The sequence below is a fragment of the Rattus norvegicus genome, chromosome 10 (assembly GCF_021556685.1).
Source record: "Rattus norvegicus strain SHRSP/BbbUtx chromosome 10, alternate assembly SHRSP_T2T, whole genome shotgun sequence".
NCBI classification, from domain to species: domain Eukaryota; kingdom Metazoa; phylum Chordata; class Mammalia; order Rodentia; family Muridae; genus Rattus; species Rattus norvegicus.
The window spans coordinates 54492604-54510687 of record NC_141543.1 but is presented as its reverse complement, the minus strand read 5'-3'; the positions used below and the strand labels follow the sequence as shown (position 1 = coordinate 54510687).

The window sequence follows — 18084 nt, the reverse complement described above, 5'->3', positions numbered from 1 at the left end:
CCAGTTCCACAGCCTTTCCTCACTCTCCTCTCTTTCTTTTGGTGGGCAGCTGTACTGACCTCCAACTGGAAACAGTTTTCCTGCCTCAGCTTCCCAAGTACTGGGATTCTAGGCACATGCCACCATGCCCAGCTCTGGTAGCCAGTTTCTACATTCATTTGAATTCTGTGGAACTTTACAAGATACAGGGTTTAAGCCACCAGCTCCGAGCAAAGCACGAAGCGCATCCTTTTTTTGGTCCGGTACCCTGTGAGCCGACTTTGGGCGGTGGAAAGAGACATATATACCTGTTGGTTTTCCTTTGTCCCACGAGTAAGGGCGTACTGCACTGGCTGCGGTTTTTGTTTGCCTCAATATATTTTATTCATAGTCAGATCTGTGTGTCAGAGAGAGAGAGAGGGAGACAGAGAGAGAGAGAGAGAGAGAGAGAGAGAGAGAGAGAGAGAGAGAGAGAGGGAGGGAGAGAGAACTGTTGAAGACAAAAACACCCTTCACTTCTGTTTGCAGTAAGCCACACTGTATTTGTATGTTCTTGTCTGAAATGTATAGACCACCAGGAGCACAACCTCATTCCTATGAGTTACAATGAGAGCTGAAAGAGAGTGACTGACCCCCTTTTCCCCGACCTCTAAGATTTTGACCCAAATAGTCTTAGTCTCACCAAATGGCTTGTTTTTCTGCTCACAATATTATGCCCCATGCACATTTAAAAAGTATTTATTTCATTTTGTGTGTGTCCACGGAGGCCAGAAGAATGCCTTGGATCCCCTGGAGCTGGAATTACAGGCAGATGTGAGCTGCCTCCTGATATGGGTGCTGGGACTCAAACCTGGGTCCTCGCTAGACATGGTACATTCTTGACACCTGAGCTATCCATCTCCCCAGCCTCCTCTCCCCACCTTTTTTTGGAGACAGGATCAGATGACAAACCGGATTGGCCTGGAATGCATTATGGAGCCAAAGCTGGCCTTGGGCTGTGAGTCCTGAGAATGTACCTCCCTCTCTCCTCCATAGTAGCCCCAAGTATCCCTGCAACACTTCTACTTAAGTGCATACAAACGCCAGTGTGGGGAAGGGATAACCCAAAGGGCAAGATGGAGTCCAAGGCCATGGACGCCCCATCCTGTCTGCACAGGAGAATCGTTAAAGAGTCCTGTGCTGGAGCTGTGCCCAGGCAGGGCCTGGATCATTCGGTCTGTCTGGGTGGAGCCCAGGCATTTAGTCCTTGTTAAACCACCCTCAGTGGTTCTAATGTGCACCCAGAGGTAAACCTAGCCGGCAGTGAGACACACATGACTTTCTTGTAACTATTCCCACAAGGTCAAAGCCCTCCGTGCTCCTCTAAGCCTGCAGAGAACTGCTTCGAGAGCTAGCTCTTTCAGGGCTCGGTGTTCCCGGAAGTTCTTGGGTGTTTCTAGGCCCTAAGATAGGATGACAAGCCTACCTCACTGGTTTCACCAGATGAGTGGGTCCTGGCTGCTCTCTGTCATTTCTGTTTTTGCTCTGTGGTTCCCAGACAGTGTCTCCCAGGCCATCCTCTGGGACTTTTGCATGCACGATCTATCTCTTTTCTTAGCCTTGAACTGAGATATCCTATTCCTCCAGCTCCCCAAGTGCTTATTCTAGATGTGTACCAGGTCTTTGTGTTTTCAGAGAGGTGTACTTTCCCACCTAGGGGACAAAGAGCAGAGGAGGGGCTGAGCCAGTGGTGCTAGAGGGCAGGGGCTGCTGAACTCATTGGTGATTTTCCAACCATCATAAATTGCAGGTAACAATGGAAATGTGTGAACCAAAGAGGCTGTTTTTGTTTCGAAATCCGACTCCTATTTGAGCAATTATGATCAGCAGCAATCTGATTGGGACTTAAGTATCGACCATTAAGATTATAATCTTCGAGCTAGAGGTATTTAAACCTATGAGCCCACAGGTGTCTAGAGAAAGACATGCTAAGCTCCGTGCGTGCACTCTTCGACTTGCTCAGACACAGGGGTGGCTGGAAAGGAGACATCCCGATGGGTGGAAAGGGATGCACCAGAAGTCTCGGCTCTGTGACCTGTGCATCACCCTCTCTGCTTGAGACTCTGCTTCTTCATCAGTAAATTGGGGATTACATACCTACCTCAAAGGCCTGTGGCGAGGGATTAAATCAGATAATGCATGTGAAAGTTCCTTTGTGAGCCTCCAAAGCACAGTATAATTATTAGCTGTGACTATCCATTTGAGAAACTGGCTTTCGTAATGAACAGCTCAATTACCCCATGGGATGGATGTGCTTCTGTGGGGGCCAACCCCGGGCTGCAGAGGCCTCTGGGATGCTTGGGATGGGCAGGCAGCCTGCTCAACAGGGTAGTAGGTCTTGCTCTTGGCTGCAAGGTTATCCTTTCTCCTCTGACCCCACTGTTGAGGCCGAGAAATTATGGAAGAGGTGTGTGTGTGTGTGTGTGTGTGTGTGTGTGTGTGTTGCATGGAAAACCAAACTTGGTTTTGGAACTTGTTGGTGGAATTGGGCTGAAGGAAACGAACAGCTCTTAAGTAGAAGGAAGGGACGTGTCTTAAGCACCTCAAAAGTTCAGTGCAAGTGGTTCTTTATACTCTTAGATGGTGCTCTGTTCCCTGCTTGGTGAAACAAAGGTTGATTTAAATTTGAGTCAGGCCTCTGAGCCTTCACTTACCTGTTTCTGTGTTCTCCACCACTAAGAGCCTCCAGAACTCCCTCAGTAGACCTCAGAGACTTCAAATCAGGCTCTGAGATCTGAAAGACCAGGCATCGATCTCGAACATACACAGCAACGGGTGTATGTTCCAGGGTGTTCTGGAGGCTTTTAGTGGTGGAGAACACAGAAACACATTCCTGACTACCTACTGTCTGCATCAAGCTCCCTGGAGAGAGCAGCCTCAGTTCTCTCATAGTCTCAGATGTAGGTCTCCTGGCTCCGTTATTTTAACAACTATCAAAGTCCTGTAGCGTGAGAGGAGTGTCCTATGAGGTATGTTAGGAGATGGGTATCCCCAGTCAGTCAGTGCCCCATAACGCTCTAGCAGAGTAGCAAGTATTTGGGCACAATAAGTGCCCATAACTTAGGGACTTTGTAACGTATCTACTGTTCCTTTCTTACTATTAGCCTTGTATGGCTTCCTATTCACAAATGACTGTTGAGACATTTTTGTTTAGTTTCCACTTTAGGGATGTGAGGTTGAAAGAAGGCTATGGAACCAGACACAATGAGAGCAGATCCTTGTGTCTATTGCCCTCTGGAAAGAGCTGGTTGAGTGACCAGTACTCCACGTGCAGATGCTCTTACTCCCTGTCTTGTCAAGATCTTGGCAGAGGGTTCTGGGTACCATATTCCAGGTGCCAGTGCTAGGTACCACGGTCAGCTTCCCCATCTCCTAAAACCTTATAAGAGCAGACACCATCCTTGCTGTCAGTGTTCAGCTGAGGGAAACGTCACACGGCTGGGCAGGTCACCCGTCCATGGTTACATACGCTTTAATGCACACTGGTCTTGAGAGCTACACCTGGCAGACAGACATAGAAGTCTATGTCAAGTCAAAATGAATCCCTTTCTCTACACCCACTCCCAGTGGCTGTGGCCACCCGGGATAGAGGACCAGATTGCCTCTCAGCATGGCCATATTGCTTTTATTTTGAGTCTGGATTCCTTAGAAGCTGCCCAGTGGCAGCACAGAGAAGAAAGCCAGCCCGAGTCTGAGCTGACCCGCTTTTTAGAGACATGCTAAGCAAGTTGGGAGCTGGAACTCCTTAATCCTTGATTACCTTAGCCCGATAGCACCGTTGCCACACTGCACTTACTGGACAAAGTGGGTTAATCTGGCTTTAGCACCCAGCGGGGCTGTGAGGAGCTTCCTCTAAGCCAGGCAAAGCGAGCTTGTGTGGAACTCCCAGTGGGCTTGTCCTGGAAGGAGCTGCCCTCCCCAGAAAACCGAACTTTCTGTCTCGTGTAATAAAGTTTATGCTGTCACTTCTAAAAAATGTGCTCTGATTACTGCTTCGGGCAACACGATGGCTCAAAATTAGACATTTCGAATGTTCTACCGAGAAGGAAATATTTACCAGCACAGCAACAACAACAAAAAGATGTGAAAATTGTCTCTGTTTTTATTTCAGCTTTGTGCTCCGGCCAAAATCAGTCAGAATCGCTCTGACCCCATAGCTAGTAGGTGACTTTAGATTTGTGACCAAATATAATGCCTACTTATTTAGTGCTTACCTTTAATATTTAATCCTTTCATGTAGTGAAACTGTCAAGAGTCATATTCATGGGACATTAAGGAGGTTAAAGTGATGTCATCAGGCATGCGCCGGCCATGATGAGTGCCATGCAAGCTCTAAGCATATTGGCTACTGACTGTTTACATTTTCATGAAACCCCCATGAGGTAGCTATTACTCTCCTATTTCACAGATGACAAGAAGACACCCTCCACCCCAAATCAAGGTAATAAGCCACAGGGCCCGGAGGAGCTGAACCTAGGCCCGACCTCCAGACCCACATCCTTCAAGTGTTAAAGCACTGTGGCTCTGAAATCCTCCTTTAGTTCTCTCAGCGACTCAGCAGGTAGATGGAATTATTCCGTTTTTGCATATTACGGTGCCAAAGCTCAGAGATGTTCAATAACTCATCCTCTGGTCACACAGCTGTGAAGCAGTAGAGAGGGATTCCCAGTCCAGTCCACTCTCTCTTACTGCAAAATGCTAGGGAAACCCTGTTCATAGTGTGTGTGATGGGTGTGTGAGTGTGCGTGCCTGTGCCTCTGTGAGTGTGTGTGTGTGTGTGTGTGTGTGTGTGTGTGTGTGTGTGCACGTGTACACATGGCTTCTGCCTTATGGAGCCTTTTTTAGAATTACCCACCTGGACACTGTAGGAGGATGCGTCACTCAGATCCACTCCTCTCCTCTGTCCTTCAGTTTGTCACCTGCAGAGACGTTGCAGAACCTTAATCATAAGCATGTCTGTATGTCTTGTCTGCCACTCCCGCCCTCAGCCTCACCCCCACCCAGGGTTTCCTGATTCCTTTTCTCCCAAGTTCCCCCTTTCTTGTCTGTAACTGATACTGTTTCTGCTTCCTAGAGCTTCACATCTTCATGTGAAAGTGGCCTCAGGTGGACTGGCAGGTTCCCACTTACCCACAGGGTCCTAGAATTCATCGCACAGTCACATAACAGAATCCATGGAATAACACAAACTATGACAAAGGGTTTCTACCCCACGTGCCTTCTGTTTTCACATCTTGTCATCAGGGTGCCTCACAATTGAATTATGTAGTCAACGTGACTACCATTTACCAATGCAGAAACCCAGACCAAAACCTATGGCCTATAGTGAGTGGCTGTTTTTAGTGACATTAATCATCTGGTAGATATCTTGAAATGATTTTGCCCTAATGGAATCTAAGATACTTTTGGAAGCTTCTAGCACACACAATGTTTGAGAGTTTCTCTTGATATGTTTCCCTTTGTGCCGGCTTCATGGAACTTTTGGACAATGCCAAAATGCTTGGTTGCTTTTTGGACATTGTTTTCAAGTCACATTTCTGGTGCCCAAGATCATGTGGACTTGGTGGACACGTGAAGGACAGGCAACCTGAGTTCCTGGTGCCAGTTTTGAGGGAAGACCCAATCAGGGCTGAGAGGGGCCATGTGAAAACCGGGTACTTTGAGTTAACCTAGGGAGAGGCAACAGCTACACCAGCACCTGGGAGAAAATTGGCTTTGCTCTGCCTAAGGGGAAGGAACTTCAGCCAGGAGCTATTTGTCAAGTCGGAGTGGGGGGAGGTGCAGAGTATTAATGCGTCCTAACCCTAACATCCTGTTGCATTTTTTTTTTTTTTTGTTTCAGAAAACTGGCCTCAAGAATAAGGGGGTACCGAAGTTAGATGTGATATTGAACCCAGGCACTAAAGAAGCTCCACTTTCTGACCTCAGATTGTTTCTTTGTCTCCCTCAGGGACCTGATGCCCAGAACCCTTGAGGGACAGATCACCATGGAGAAGACGCCCAGCTACTTTGTGACCCGGGAAGCACCCGCACGCATCTCAGCCATGTCCAAGGACACCAAGCTCATCGTGGTGGTGCGCGACCCGGTGACCAGGGCCATCTCGGACTACACGCAGACGCTGTCCAAGCGGCCGGACATCCCCAGCTTCGAGAGCCTGACGTTCCGCAACCGCAGCGCGGGCCTCATAGACACGTCCTGGAGCGCCATCCAGATCGGTCTGTACGCCAAGCACCTGGAGCCCTGGCTGCGCCACTTCCCGCTCGGCCAGATGCTCTTCGTGAGCGGGGAGCGCCTGGTCAGCGACCCGGCCGGGGAGCTGCGCCGCGTGCAGGATTTCCTGGGCCTCAAGCGCATCATCACCGACAAGCACTTCTACTTCAACCAGACCAAGGGCTTCCCGTGCCTCAAGAAGGCGGAGGGCAGCGGCAAGCCGCACTGCCTGGGCAAGACTAAGGGCCGCGCGCACCCCACCATCGCGCGCGAGGTGCTGCGGCAGCTGCGTGACTTTTACCGGCCCTTCAACCGCAAATTTTACCAGATGACCGGCCGCGACTTCGGCTGGGACTGAGTCTCCCCTCGCAGCCTATCTATTGAGAGAGAGTATATGTATGTAAAATGTACAGAAATCTATTTTATAATAATTTATTTTTAATTCACGAGCAATTAATTCACTAAGCTGCCTAGCCACAATCTGCAGAGAGTTCGAATCACGGTCTGTTAACATTCCAAAGTGTTTAACTCCGATATTTTTGTTCTGTCCCTCACAATCGATGGTGCTTCCGTGTTCTCCTCCCCTCCCCGCTGTATTTAAGAAGAAAAGCACAACTTGAGATTTTTGTTACGGGTATTCAGCCTTCAATCACCTTGGATCTTCCACCTGCTATCTCCTTGGGTCTTGGCTGCCTCAGCTGGTTGTGGAGGAACTGAGCTGCCTCAGGATGCTGTAGTCTGAAGGTGGAATTGGCTTAGGCAGTTCACTACCCTCAGTGATGTAGCACCAAGGTGCATTTCTCCCGCCTCCCTTACAGAGATGTCCTTATGAGGCCCACTCTCCTTCTGCCCTACCCTCTGTTCATTATTCTGCTGGAAGTGTATGCAAACACTCGATCCCTTTCCCAGGTCCCACGTGCGCTAGAGGCTTGGGTGCTGCTTTATGGGAAAAAAGAAGGTGGCGTCTCCCTTGCACACTCCTTTCTTCAGTCAGACAGTTACGCTGTGACACACCAAAGAGTCTCCCAGGATTCCATACACAGCCCCTGGCACAAACGTAGGATGCTGGATGTTGAGACCCATAGAGGTCAGATGCGTCCCTTGATATTCAGCATTTATAGAGGTGCTGCTATGAGACCCACCTCGTGTTGGGCAGGAAGCTCACGGCCTCAGTACAGAGAGGACAGGCAGCCCGGCAGAGGAAGGGGGATGGCCAGCATTGCAGGCAAACGCCTCTGAATTCTTAGCCCATCCCAGAGATTACATGGTTTGTAGGCAGGGTCCACAGCAGGGTCTGAGGGATGGTCACAGCAGGGTCTGAGGGACGGTCCCACTGGGCCAGGCTGGGAAAGCTGACTGCGTGCTGCTTGTAGGTACTCAAGTCTGACATTTGTGCAGCTTCCTCTGAGGTAGGGGAGCCTTCGCAGGGAGGTCGATAGCTTTGCCGCTAACATGCAGATGATTCTCCCAGACCTCCGAGTTGGGAGGACACTGGAGGGTCCTTTGGATAGTTAGTGGCAGTTGGATCACTGTAGTGACGTGACATCATGACATATTCGGACAATCCTCAATTTCCTAAACCACAATGCTTCCGCCCCAGGAGGATTGTTACCTGAGTTAGACTGATCCAGAAGGTGTAGATGGCTAGCATGACCGCATTGTGATATTCGCAGAGGACTGTCTTTGGACACTTTATGGGCTAACTTGACAGGATGAGAGCAAAGATACACGGAAAGGGAAGATATACTGTCCTTAGAAGCCAGTGAGAGGTATATTCTGACAACCAAGTCTGTGGTTTCTACAAGTTCTAGTCCAGAATTAGCTTATTCTGGACAACAAAATGGTCCCTGGGCTACTCCATCTCTCAGAGGTTACATCGGTTTCTCCTTTCTTCTTCTGCGGAGCTGGGGGTGGAACCCTGGGCTTATTGCACACCAGGCAAACACTGAGCCACACCCCCATCCCATTTCATGGTCACTCGCTCATTTTCTTCTGTCCGGACAGCCAACCTCACGATGCCAGCATGGCCTACTGACTGGCAGGTGTGTGGAAACGCCTGCATGCCGGGTGCTCGCCAGCCTGCACTTTTCTGTGCACAAGGCCGTTTGACATCAGAACAAGTGTAGCTCCCCTCGAGTCAGCAGGAACTCGCTCCCAGGTAGAGGCAGTTGTCAGAGGCCTCCATCAAGGCTTTCTGGATGCTCCCGGAGTCTGACGTAACTCCTGAAGTAGCAGAGGGAAGAGTTCAGAGATACTCCTGGTACATAGCCAATTGGGAGGGAAAATGTGTGAGCCTTCCTGCCCTCTTCCTGAGCTGGACACTTTTTTGTTTTATTAAGTTGTTTATTCTTTGCTCGAGAGTATAACAGAAACAGGACATCTTGAGGCAGAAGGAAGTCATTTTAGTCATGAACACTGAAGTGAGTCAAGATTCTGTTCTGGGTCAAATCCTTGGATCCAAGCAGATGTCGATAATTAGTGCTGATGGAACAGGGTGAGATTTTTTTCAGTGTTAGTCAAATAAATCAAACAACATATGCACCTCTTCATCAGGCCCCAGTTGCTTGTAGTCCCTGGCTGATCGGAATGCCGCATCTGCCCAAGATGTCGCTTCATCACGTGATAGTAGTTACACACATGGCCTCTTCTCAGAAGAGTTAGGCAACATGGAGAATTAAGCCTTAGGTCTGTCTCTTCCTGTACTGGCCATCTGCAAGGCCACTGAGTGTCACTTCAGAGCTGCTAGGAGACAGACACCAGTTCATGTCTTGGCAGTTTGACCTGCCATGTGTTTGAAGTTTTTTTCGTTTTGTTTTTTTTTTTTTTTCTTCCAGTTTATAGGAAAGCTATGGCATATTCCTGGTGTGTTTTATTTCTGAGAAGTTCATTTCTTTCCTTGTTTGAAAACAAAGAAAAATCAACAAAAACTGAGAGGTTTTTTCCCCATGTTTGTTTTTTAAATTCCTATTCATGCAAAGCCTTCTCTTTGGGGATGTTTGCACGTAGGTGTGTGTTTGTTAACTCTGTAGCGCCTACAGATGTACTTCAGGTAGAGTGACTATGGAATGAACTCTTCATTGGCGGTGGAGAGATGTTCTGGGGGGAGGGGACTCTTTGGGAGTCAATCTGAGTGACAGACACACTTCAGTCTTTGGGAGAAACCCAGTTGCAGATCCTGCCTGGCTGCTCTCCTCAGGACTGGAGGGCTCCAAGTCAGTGAGTATCAAAGGTTGTTGATGAGGATGCCAGGGGTCAATTCTCTTTTCAGTTTTCCATAAAAATGGTTAATGAATTTTGAAGGTGTGGTTAGTTTTTTTATTTCATTTTTATAACATTTTATTTAATTTATGACTTGAGTTTCATTCACCCCAGTAATCAAAAAACGCTGTGCAAATTCTAGCAGTATGTCTTCTATAACGTGGATGTTAGAATAGCCAATATGTACAAAAAATTAAATCAAGTATTTTGTCCTATGTATAACACAAATTAATTTTACACAGAGAAAGATGTTTCTAGGAAAATGAAATTCTGGTAATTCATACTTTTTCTTTGTATGAACAAATAAAATATATTTTACCAACCTGTGGGTATGTTCCTGTTTTGCTGCATATATCAGTTGGAAAAGGCAGTGATATCTGTCACATGTGTGCATGTTTACATACTCTCAAAGGCAGGCCGATTATTTTGAGGGGGGCTTCTTCGTTGTTTGTGTTTTTGAGACAGCCTCACACTGTAGCTTAGGCTGGCTTCAAACTCATAGCAGTCCTGCATCAGCTTCCTCAGTGCTAAAATTATAGGCTCTGCTGATTTTTCAGCCTAATTTATTATTACATTAAAATAATTCTGTTTAGGGTATATGTGCGTGTGTGTGTGTGTGAGAGAGAGAGACAGAGACAGAGACAGAGACATAGAAAGACAGAAAGAACCTGCAATATCTGATTCTCTCTTAGCATGTAGTCTCAGGGATAGAACTCAGGCCATCAGAATTGGTAGCAAGCACCTTTATCCACCGAGCCATCTTGCCAGCCCTGATTGTTTAGATTTTTTTAAAGGTGAAATAACAGAAGCCAATTAATCCACAAGTATTGTGGATGCTTTTTCTGGTAAATGACTGTGAAAGCAAGACAGATTGAGCTTATGTGCTCTGGGGAAAGTGTCTATACCCAGCAAGTATTGTCCAAATACTCAGGATCTTACCAGCTACTGAAGCCACTGTGCGCAAGGACTTCTGGAGCCAAGGTGGATGGGAGTGGGCAGCCACATATCCTGTAATGGTCTGGTGAGAGCATGCACCATGGGGGGGGGGGGTGAACTGGAATGACAGTGTTTCGTTTTCACGTCTGCAGCATGTGCTCATGTTAGAGTGGGGCCTTTATCTGTGTGGTGAAGACAGACTGGACAAGACAATGTAGGTCTCCAGTTTTTCCGAAACCATACTCGATTTCTTCCTGACACAGCACAGCACCTGCGTGATTATAGGTTTTTACATTAAAAAAAAATAACAGTAACAACCGATTCTTATTGAAATTTTTAAAACTGAAACCGGTTTTATTTTCTCCGATCCAGAAGTTTGCATGGTGCACTAATAGAGCTTCAGAGTAGCATCTGTGCGCAGAGCCCTCTGTCTATAGCGTGCAAACACAAGTCTGTCTCCCAGGTGCTGTGTTGGCTCAGCAGGGATCCACCTTCCCTGCAGTTGCTGTTTAAGCAAAATGACTAATCAAACCAGAACTATCTGTCAAGGTGATTTTCTGCAGGTGGATTGTTCTCAGCAGGAAAAAAACAAAAAAACTGTAGGCAGTGCTCATCTTTCTAAATGGCTTTAGTATTGTCGGTAAATAGCAGATTCAGGGGCTCCAACTTAGGAGCTAATGCACTTTGACCCAGGCATTGAGAGAGGGGACGGTCAACATGGCTTTCTGGTAGAGGAGAATTGCAGTTCTCTGGACCTGAGCGGTCGGGTTTGCTTCCCTAAGAATAAAAGTCACAGTGAAACCAGTTTTTCTTCCTTCACAAAACCTAAATAACAAATCCAGTAATGACCACTTGGTAAAACTGGGATTGCTTAGTTTCTCCTTCTGTCTTTGATCAAGATATAAAATTGACTGCCTTCAAAGTAACAGCTTCCACAGATGTGATACACTACATTCAAGTGTAGTTATAAAAGAAAAACCTTAGCAAACTTTATCATGTTTGCTTGAGTGTGCATGCATGTGAGTGCATGTGTGTGCGTGTGTCTGTGTGTGTGTCTGTGTATATGTGCACGTGTGTGTCTGTGTGTGTCCATGTGTGTGTGCATCTGTGTGTATGTGTGTGTATATGTGCATGCGTGTGTGTGTGTGTGTGTCTGTGTGTGTGTCTGTGTATATGTGCGTGTGTGCGTGTGTGTGTGTACACCTCAGAGTACAACTTGAAGTTCTCGTCTATCAGGTGGATCCTAGAGATAGAACTCAGCTCATCTGACTTGGTTTGGAAAGCATACTGTGATTTTAGGTGGCGATCTGTTAGCACTCGTGTGGTGGAGCACTACCACAATTACCTGGGGTGCTGAAGTGAAACTGCAGATCTGAAGTCAGCATGGACTTTACCAAACAAACCCTGCTCCCTAAGGGTGTGAGAAAGCCTGTGAAAAAATAGTAATATCAATTTCTGCATAGACGGTGTGGCAGAAGCCCCATTAGTCTTGGTTGGGCTCACTACTCCTTGCACTGTTGGCAAAACGGACCCTTGATGGAACTCAGGATCTTGCTTGAAGAACAGAAGATTATTGAAGGAATCATCGGCTACTCGGTGCTATTTAGGATTGAACCCAGGCATGCATTAAACAGGATCACCTTCCCCCCCCCCCCCGATCATCTGAATATCCAGCTTCCCCATATTGGAAAACACAGACCCTCATAAAGAGAGAGTAGAGGCACGGAGATGGAGATTAGAAAGTTGCTTGGGGAAGGGGGAGAGAAGAGAGGCAAGTGGGTCAGCCAGCATTCATGTTTGTGGGGAGCAAGCAGTTCACTAGCGATATGCCATGAGGTGACCTGTGTGTCAACATTGATTCCATGTCCCAGCCCATCAGTTTCTACAGAGACGCAGTGAAGTGGGTGGCAGTCCATCTACTCATTAACCTGACAGCGCGGGTTAGAGCAGAAGTGTTTGACCTTGGGCAATAGATACCCTGGCCTTAACCCCGAAGTTCAAGCAGACCCCAGACCATTTCACATGTATAATCTTTATGAGCTGGGACCCTAAACAGGTAGTCTGAGGCTATATTTCTAAAATTCTGACATCCAAATGCTTCAGAAAATAAAAACCCTGGGGCTGGGGATTTAGCTCAGTGGTAGAGCACTTACCTAGGAAGCGCAAGGCCCTGGGTTTGGTCCCCAGCTCCGAAAAAAAAAAGAACCAAAAAAAAAAAAAAGAAAAGAAAAAAGAAAATAAAAACCCTTTCAGCACTGACATGAAGTCACGGAGATGATCCCGCATGTGCCCTCGTGACTGGTCATTGTCAAAACAAGGACAGTGGAGAGTGGTATGTGTTCCATAAAATTGTCCTCAGGCTATGAAATGTGAGAGTCTTGTTCAGATCTGTGTTTCCTTCGCAAAATATTCCACCATACAGACACAAAAACCCCTAAATCTGAGAAGCACCCACAATTTGATGTGTACTTTTAACCCCAAATATTTCAGATAAATTTCTCAGTCTGTGCTAAAAAAGCATCTTCATGACCCTGGTGGTTATCAAAGTGAGATTTCCTGATGACATCAGTACAACTGGGAAATGTGTCAGAACTGTTCTGTTTTGGCTTCTCCTCAGACCTCCTGATTCTCTCTTTTTTTTTTTTAATTTATTTTTTTAATGTTTGAACAAACTTTCCACCTGTGTATTAACTTTTCTCATGGCTTCCATTAAACGTCTGATGAAACCTGACTTGAAGGAGGAAGGGTTTGCTTGAACCAAGGTTTAGGGAGGGATGCAGACCCTCCCCCACCCCTCCATGGAAGGACTATGGAGTCAGGACCTCAGAGGCAGCTCTTACACTGTGCCTGCTGTCAGGAAGCAGATAGGCAGCAGGTTGGATTATAAACCCTCAAAGCCCTCCCTCAGTGACCTATTTCCTCCAGTGAGGCTCCACAAAGGTTCCTCGACCCTCTAAAACAGTGCCATCAGCTGGAGACCAAGTGTTCAAACATATGAGCCTGTTGGGGACTGTCACAGTCAAATTACAAGGCTATTTTGACAAGTTTAAGAACCCCACCGCTTGAACATGGACATCATATCAGGCTGAAAATAGAAAGAATTTTTTTAAAATCAAGTATGTTTTCCTCTGTTACATGATTTTCGTCACAAAAGGGAGAGGACAGTGAACCATAAAGTCACCCGGCATAACTGAGCCTCCTTAAAGGCCAGCTCCTTCACTATTGGCTGGCAGCCTTCTGATAGTGCCCGGAGCTGGCTGCCGAGGTTGTCTGTATGATGTGCGTCCGGAGCTGCACCAAAGTGGAGCTATACTCTACGGAGCTCTCGGAAGAGACCGTTTTTCCTTACCTTGCTGAGTCAGACTTCCAGTCGTACATCCAGTGTCTCGTGGACTGTCGGTAAGGGATCATTATTATCTCCTACCCCTTGCAACTGAACACGTCTTGGTTACTTACTGGCTGTTTAAAGTGGCAGCATCTGTGGTGCTCTAGTCCTCTTCCACCCCTACCTGCAGTTCCCAGCCGTGGGATGTCTTTAATCCTACGCATTCTCCGTATGTGCGAAAGAAGGCAACAACATAACCGCACGAGGTCAACTGTAGTCTCCTCTACTGGTTCCCTGCCAACCTCCAGCCGAGGGTGTGGGATGCTTTCACTCCTATCCAATACTCTATATTTTTGGGATCTAAAAGTGGCTGTAGGGCCTCCGAGAGATAGGGATGTTTTGAGAAAAGTCACTGGCCAGGAATTGAGACTCTTCCCTGAAACCTGCTTTCATCCCTTTAAAAATATTCCCTTTCTCCATCCCCACAACTGCCAGCTTCTTCCTTAGTGTCTCCTTTCCTGTGTAGAAGCCATTCATAATTCATCCAAGAGATCCTGACATCGGAGCATCTGGGACTTCCCTGATTCTCCTGTGATGTAGTCTCTAAGAAAGAGAGAGAGAGAGAGAGACAGACAGACAGAGAGAGAGAGAGAGAGAGAGAGAGAGAGAGAGAGAGAGAGAGAGCGCTTCAGCCTCCCTTGGAGCAAGAAACATCAAGAAGTTTCTAGATAACCTCATGAAAGGAGGCCCCAGGTGAGAGGGATGCTGGGAAGAACATTTGTGGGAGATGGTGGTTTCCCCTTTAACTGGAACAAGAACAGAGAGGAGTCCTGTTGGTTCATTCCCGGCTTAGATTTGCCAGAGACCTGTTACATTGGGGATGTGCGTCCTGCCTCAGGGAATTTACTTTTCATGGTGAGGTACAAGGACCCCTAAATGATGTCACTGAAGTGCCTGGTGACCAGGGCTGCAATGGGGTGCAGCTGGGTGTTGATCATGTTCTCTGGGTAACAATATTGAATAAATATACTTCTTAGATTGACACAGAACATCGCAGGGGCTGAGAGGTTTTAGGGCAGGTCATTTGGAAAGAGGAATTGGATATGTGGTTCAGCCTACAGACTTCCGGAAGGACAAGCCAGAAAGAGTTCCTCTCAGTCCACTTTTCTCCTCCTCGTAGACTCCCAGCAGAACCGTGTGCAGTGTGCATCCCCAGCAGGTCAGGCCTTCATTTGAGTTTGCTGGCCCACATGACACTCTTCTCTAGAGACACCGGCATCTCTCTGGTCAGAGAGAACTAACTACAGGTCACTCAACAGAGATGCAGTGTGGAGCGTTCCCAGAAGAGGAGAGGGGAAAGCCTGTGGAGCCACCGCAGCCCAGCCATGTTGAGCTCCAACGTTCTCCCTGCTTATGTGCCCGGCGCCATTTACGGTTCTCACTGATTCCCATCGGGATGACTTCCATACGAGCTCCCAAACCCACTCACTCCAGTCTGTCTCCTCTAAAACCTCTCTGCTCTGTGTGGTGAGCTCTTGTGGGAGAGAGCCATGCCCCTGGCCTCCCACGCAAGTCCCCTCTGGCCTCCGATCAATTCTGTACACAACAGATTAGAGATCTTTAAGCCTCTAGTTGGACCACGTGCTTCCGTGTGAACACCCCTTAGCTGATCTTCTGTTTCATCTCAGACACACTTATAGTCTAAGCCACTCAGGATACTGAGGCAGAGGGATCACCTGACCACAGGAGTACTAAGCCAGGGGTGGTACTAGCCTGTAACCTCAGTACTGAGAAGGCTGTGACAGGAGGAGGCTGGCCTGGGATACAGAGTGAGCTCAAAGCCAGCCCGTGTGGTTTAGGAAGAGTTGTCTCACAAGTAATCAAGATGTCCATCATACTAGATTAGGTGGGGAACTCGATGTTTAAGTAGGCTACCAGTGCGAGCATGTGTAGTCATTCTATTGTGTTGTAGCAGACATGGGAGGTTGATCCTAGATGAAGAAGGAAGGGAGGTCATGGGGAATGATTTCATCTTAATCTAGGTACATCTGCAAAGGCCCAGTGTCCAAACTAGGTCACCGGCACAGGTACTGGGGGGTTAGTACTTTAGTATGTCTTTGGGAAGGGACACCATTCTACTGAAGTCTCAGATTCAGTGAGTTTATTGGGGGGGTGCTTTAATTTCTTTCCAGTGTACACCCCAGAGCCTGGCTGAGCTGTGACAGCTTTGTGACCCTTTACAGTGGAATAGCAGAGACTTTAGCTCTGCCTTTGGGAAGGAAAGGGGCTACTTGGGGAACCGTGTGGGAAGGAGGTGGTACACAACAAGACCCCCAGGAGATATGAGCTTCAACGTGAACGATAACCGTGGGCCTTCCTGCAGCGCTCATCTGGCTATTTTATTTGGCTATGAAATAAAAGCAAGGACTTGGAAGGCTGTAGGATTTGGGGGAAGCTCGAGTTGCAATCAGATTAGCACTTTAGAAAGATGGTGCTGGCCGGCTGCTCTAGAGACTAGATTGATGAATTAGGAGCTGAGGCGGAGAATCCCTCAGGGACTTTCAAGGACTTGGAGGACGGGTGTGGTGACCAGGATATGGAAATGAGTGGGAAATGGAAGGAAGCCAGTGGTTTGGGGAACCACAGAAAGTAAACTGGAAGATTTAGGGGTAAAAAGTCCCCAGGAGGACAAACGGGCTGGGCTTATGACTCAAACGCTTGGGTGGAGAGCAGAGCTCAGATGGGAAACTGGAGGAACAGCGTGCTGGTGCAGTGATACAGACACTGAGAGCAGGAATGGAGCTGGCAGGGCCCGGCTCTGACTGACTGATTAATACTTGATTTTCCAGCCGGCCTGCTGCTCAGATGTCCCAACATGGGCACTGTCAGATCTCAGGAGCTCTTAGGTGCTTAGGTTGCTGAATGTCTAGTGGGATCATCAGAAGTCATGACACTGACACCAGCCTACCTGGGACTGTAGAAACACGCCCAGATGAATATTGCTTTTGATTTTTCTTTTTTGAGGGAACTTCAGCTGACCATGACCCAGGACGCCAAGCTGTCGCAGCTGAGGATGTATTGACACAAATGTAACGATATAAAAACGTAAGTAACGAAGCACAGTCACTATGTACCCTCCAATCCCTAAAACATAAATCTCTGAGTCCCCTTCTGTGGGAGGTCCCAGAGATGGCAAACCCTAAAACCACAAAGAATACCATAGCTCCAGTCTCCATAGGGTCATCTGGGTGCCACCTCAGCACACCTGTCAGTTGGTGGGACATAGGCTCCAAAGTCCAGGTGCATGGGGAGGGTCAGGCCATGATCTTGCTGTTGGGTCACACACTGATTAGGTATCAAAGGTCTTGCTGTTCTCACCACTAGGCACTATTTCGTGTACACTGTTTCTAGGGTATGTGTGGGGACTTGGAACTGGTGGAAAGCAGGTGAATCCAGTGTGTAAGTGGGCTAACAGTGTGGGCATGTCGTCACTTCTTGGTAGGTAGAAGTAGGAGGTCAAGGTTGAGCCTTCCACACTGATGATATAGATGCCCATTTTCTTTATGAGGCTTGAATTGGTGACCAGCCTCTTCAGGTCCATCATGCTTACCAGAAGCTGGGAATGCCAAAGCCATACATGTTTTCTTACCAGTGGCTTTTGTAGTTTTTGTACTGCTGGTCCTCCATGGATGGCTGTAATACCCAGGGTCATCATGTCTGGGAAGACGAGGCATTGGGAGCGAGCTACTTGTCACAGGTGTATGGCATAGTATTGAACGTGGAGATGTCTACATTCTCCACCTTGCCCTTGATGATGGTAACCACACGGTTTATGTTGTCAGCTTTGAAGATCTCAGTCTAATCAGAGATGATGGAACGCTCATTTCCAAAGACCTGTGGGCCTGGCCATGGTGGTGAACCTACGAGAGATGTCCATAGTCAAGCACGTGTCCGACAGCACTTTGTCCTAGGAGAGGTGCTACCTGGGACACAGGAGACTGTAGCACATGAGGATGAACAGCTCGTCTTTCAGCATCTTTTGGGGGATGCCCCAGTGGGTGCAGAGTCAAAGCAGCAGTCTTTGATGTCCTGTCTGCACCATTGCACTTCTTGCTGCTTTCGGTCTGGCCAGAGGAAACATTTATGATGCACTTTATGGTCTTGGCTGAAGCCATATTCACCCAAGACTTCCTGCCACTCAGACCCCGAGGCTCTTCTCTTCTTATTGAGTTCTAAAGGTTTGATGTTTTCTCTGGAATTAAGAGACTGCTCTGGACTTTGATCTGATTGGACCCCGCATTGGTCAGCTTTCTGTTGCTAGGGAAACACTTGACAC

General features: G+C 47.6%; 1 protein-coding gene across 1 annotated transcript in view; it reads left to right on the top strand.

Moving 5' to 3' along the window:
- Hs3st3b1 (heparan sulfate-glucosamine 3-sulfotransferase 3B1) overlaps window positions 1–6682 on the top strand; it is a 32503-nt gene extending 25821 nt beyond the window's left edge. Inside the window, exon 2 of the mRNA NM_001191646.1 lies at window positions 5969–6682. Coding sequence (NP_001178575.1) covers window positions 5969–6587 — 619 coding nt within the window. The 3' untranslated portion in view covers window positions 6588–6682. The remainder of the gene's footprint in view (window positions 1–5968) is intronic.
- The last annotated feature ends 11402 nt before the right edge of the window (window positions 6683–18084 follow it).